We start from the raw sequence: 3,282 nt of genomic DNA on the forward strand, positions 1-3,282 counted from the left end.
GTGTTTGAGTGTGCGCGCGCGTGCGTGCGTGTGTGTGTGCGTGTGAGCGCGCATTTGCATACGCGCACGTGTGTGTGCGTGTGTGTGTGTGTGTGTGTGTGTGTGCGCGCGCGTGTGCGTGTGCGCTCGCGTGTGTGTGCATATGCGCGCGTGTGCATGCGTGAGTGTGCGTTGTACCTGCGTGCGTACGGTATGTAAGTGTGTGCGCGCGCGCGGACGCACGTGTGCATGTCTGCTGTATGAGGAGCAGGGCGAATCTGACAGGCTCGTGCAACGGGCCCATGACTGAATGCGGCACGCGTTCTTGCCCCAGGTGCTCCCCCCAGGTGTGCCATGCGCGGCCCACAGCCCCAAGTAGCATATGGTATTGCGTCCAAGCTTCGGGTGCCAACATACAGCCGCGCGCCGCGTGCGCAATTAGAGATACCTTGGGCCGCGGCGCTGCTGCCCCCCTCACCCCAATCGCCCGAGCAACTGCCGCCTCCAGCTGCGCAGCGTCCCGCACCATGGGCCCCCCACCGCCGCCGCTCGCCGCTGCTGCGGCCGCCCTATGACGCCACCATAGCGGGAAGGATTGGATGGGTAAGCCAGCCGCCGCGGCGTGAGGCCATGGCACTGCGCGAAACTCGGGCGTCACCCGCGCCTGCTCCTGGTGCCGCCGGCCGCTGTGCTGCCAACATAATGCCAGCACGGCTGCATTCCAAGCTGATGCGGGGGAGCGAGACCCGGCAATGTTGCGTCGGCGCTTATGTGCGCATCAACAAGGATGGCTGCTTGCAGCACAGCGCCAGTGGGTGTGCGGGCGACTCCCTTCAGTCGACGTGCCCTCAGTCGACCCAGGAGTGCACCTGCCACGCGCCATCCTCGTAAGGCTGTTGGATACGATTAATTCATAGGTTGGGGATTGGTAACTGCGTAAGTCTGTAGATCAGGTGAAAATTTCTTCTTTGCGCGCACGCAGTTGCGATAGACAATCTAGTTCGTGTGGTACTTTTTAACGACACTGGTCAGCCTGGGCCAACATGTTCACTGGGCAGCAGCAGAGCAAGTGAAGCTGCCGCACCTGCACGGCGGCATATTAGTAATGGCCCGAGCTTGCGCAGCATAGTAGCTTACAAACCAAAATGTGGAAGTGACTGCCACGCAGCTAGCAAGCTGCTCCTGTGAATTAGAATGATGTGTGAAGGACCTCACTCCTTGCAGCTGGCAAGGAGCAATACAGCAGCCCTGGACCCGCGGTCGCCCGGCAAGCGTTGCGGTGCGCTGTGGCGGCCGCTGATGAGTGCGGCCACTGCAGGACAGCGGGTGCCGACGCTGGGCAGAATGCACCACGTCCGTGCAGCACCCCACTGGTGCCATGCACCCGCACCTCGGCTGCCTGTCACCTCACTCAAGTTATCCAACTCAACACCCTTAACAACGCGTGGCTGCATGCGACCGACCACTCCTTGCACCGCTGCCACGCCAGAACTGTGTTGCCGCTTGCAAAAATCATGGCGTGAGAGGGCATCGGCATCATTTACTCATCAATTGCCCTAGTGCCGTTGTCGCCGCCGCTGCTGCCGTCGGCACCCCCACAGGGGGCAGTCAACCGCTTCGCCGCTTGCGCCGCCTCGCACTCTGCGCGGTGGCCCATCTTGCACCAGTGGTCGCGGCAGCAGCGCTGGCTGCAGTACCGCACGCCCGTCAAGCTGCCGCACCCCGCGCAGCGCCGCAGCGCCGCGCCCTCCGCCTTGGTCCGGCCGCAGACCGCGCAGCCGCGCTGCTGCCGGTCCAGGCCTGTAGACGCCGGCATCGCAGCAGCGCCAGCTGACGCTGCGAGTGGTGCCTGGGTTGGGGATGCCGATGTGGATGCCCCTCGTCCTCTTGTCAGTACGCCTGCTGCTGCGCCTGCGCTTGCTGCTGCTCCCGCGCCTGCTGCCGAGCCTGCGCCTGCTGCAACTCTTGTGCCTGCGCCTGGTGCTGAACCTGCGTCGCGTGCTGCTTGTGTGCCTGCTGCTGCTCCTGCACTTGCTGGTGGTCCTGCGCCTGCCGCTGCTCCCACAGCTGCTGCTGCTGCTCCTGTTGGTTTCTGTGGTGCTGAGCTTGTTTGTGCTGCCTGGGCTGCCCCCAAGCCTCGCCGGTGTTCGGTGGGCTCAGGCAAATTGTGCTCCTGTTGCTGCCGCCCTGCTGGCTCTCCCTGCAATTTCTGCTTCTGCTGCTGCTGCCGCCCCCCTGCGTCCTCTTCCTGCTGCTGCTGCTGCTGCTGCTGCTGCTGCTGCTGCTGCTGCTGCCGACCTTGCCTTTGCTCGCCCCGAGGCGCCACCTGCCCCTCCTCCGGCGCCCCCCGCTGAGCGCCAACGGGGTCTTCTGGCTGCACCGCCGCCACGGCCCCGCCCTCGGCCGCGGCATCGCCGTCGCACACAAGCGCGTTGTACCTCTCCCCAGAATCTGCCTCGGCGCGCGTCGCTGACGCAGCAAGCAGCTCTCTGGAAGCTTCCAACGCTGCCACCGGCCCAGGCGGCGCCTCTAGCAGCCCCCGCAGCCGTGCGGCCTTGGCGGCTGCCGCGGCGCTGGTGCGGGTGGAGCCGGACGGGCTGATGCAGTGAGGGCCGCCGCTGAAGCAGGGCAAACCCACAAGTCGCACAGCAGGGTGTGCGGCGAGGAGGCCGCACGTACCGCCGCTGGCGCCGCCTTCGCCCGGCGCGATGGCAGCGCCAGGCGTCGCTCCCATACAGCCTCCTTGCGCCTGAAGGGCTGTGCCAAGGTCTGAGTTCAGCCCGGCCAGCAGAGCATGGGCACGCATGTAGGTGGCGCTCGGGCACGCCGCCGCGCCGTTGTTCGCGTCCTCGCCGCCCTCGTCGTCGCCGCCGCCGCCGCTGTCCGCGTGCCCGGCCTCCATGGCAATTCTGCACAACGCCTTGCAGCGCCACGCCTCCTCGACGCCGAGAGCCAGCAGCGCCAGCGCGCTGACGCGCCCGCAGCCGCCGACGCGCAGCAGCGCGGCCCGCAGCTCGTCGCACACGGCCAGCGCGTCGCGCGGCGGCAGCGGCGCGGACAGCTGCAGGCGAGGGGCATCCAGGTCCTGCAGCGCCGTGATGACGAAGACCGCCAGCATCTCGTGGGCGGGGTCGTGGAAGCATGCGCCTTCAGCCGCCGCTGCGGCCACCGGGGCCCAGCACGCGCCTGGGACGCCGGGGCAGGGGCCGAAAAGGGGCAAGCGGGCCGAACGGCCTGCCGTGGTCCCTGCAAACGGATGGAGGGGCGGTCGCGCTTGCAGTGTGCTTGCACTCGTGGAAGAAT

At 66.9% G+C, this 3,282-nt stretch overlaps 1 protein-coding gene across 1 annotated transcript in view; it reads right to left on the reverse strand.

Moving 5' to 3' along the window:
• MNEG_6377 (hypothetical protein) overlaps nucleotides 1–3,282 on the reverse strand; it is a gene marked incomplete at both ends in the record, with an annotated part of 13,416 nt that overhangs the window by 5,353 nt on the left and 4,781 nt on the right. Inside the window, 2 exons of the mRNA XM_014045149.1 lie at nucleotides 458–548; nucleotides 2,655–3,165. Of these exons, the coding sequence (XP_013900603.1) occupies nucleotides 458–548; nucleotides 2,655–3,165 (602 nt within the window). The remainder of the gene's footprint in view (nucleotides 1–457; nucleotides 549–2,654; nucleotides 3,166–3,282) is intronic.

This window comes from Monoraphidium neglectum (genome assembly GCF_000611645.1).
Source record: "Monoraphidium neglectum strain SAG 48.87 unplaced genomic scaffold scaffold01029, whole genome shotgun sequence".
NCBI classification, from domain to species: domain Eukaryota; kingdom Viridiplantae; phylum Chlorophyta; class Chlorophyceae; order Sphaeropleales; family Selenastraceae; genus Monoraphidium; species Monoraphidium neglectum.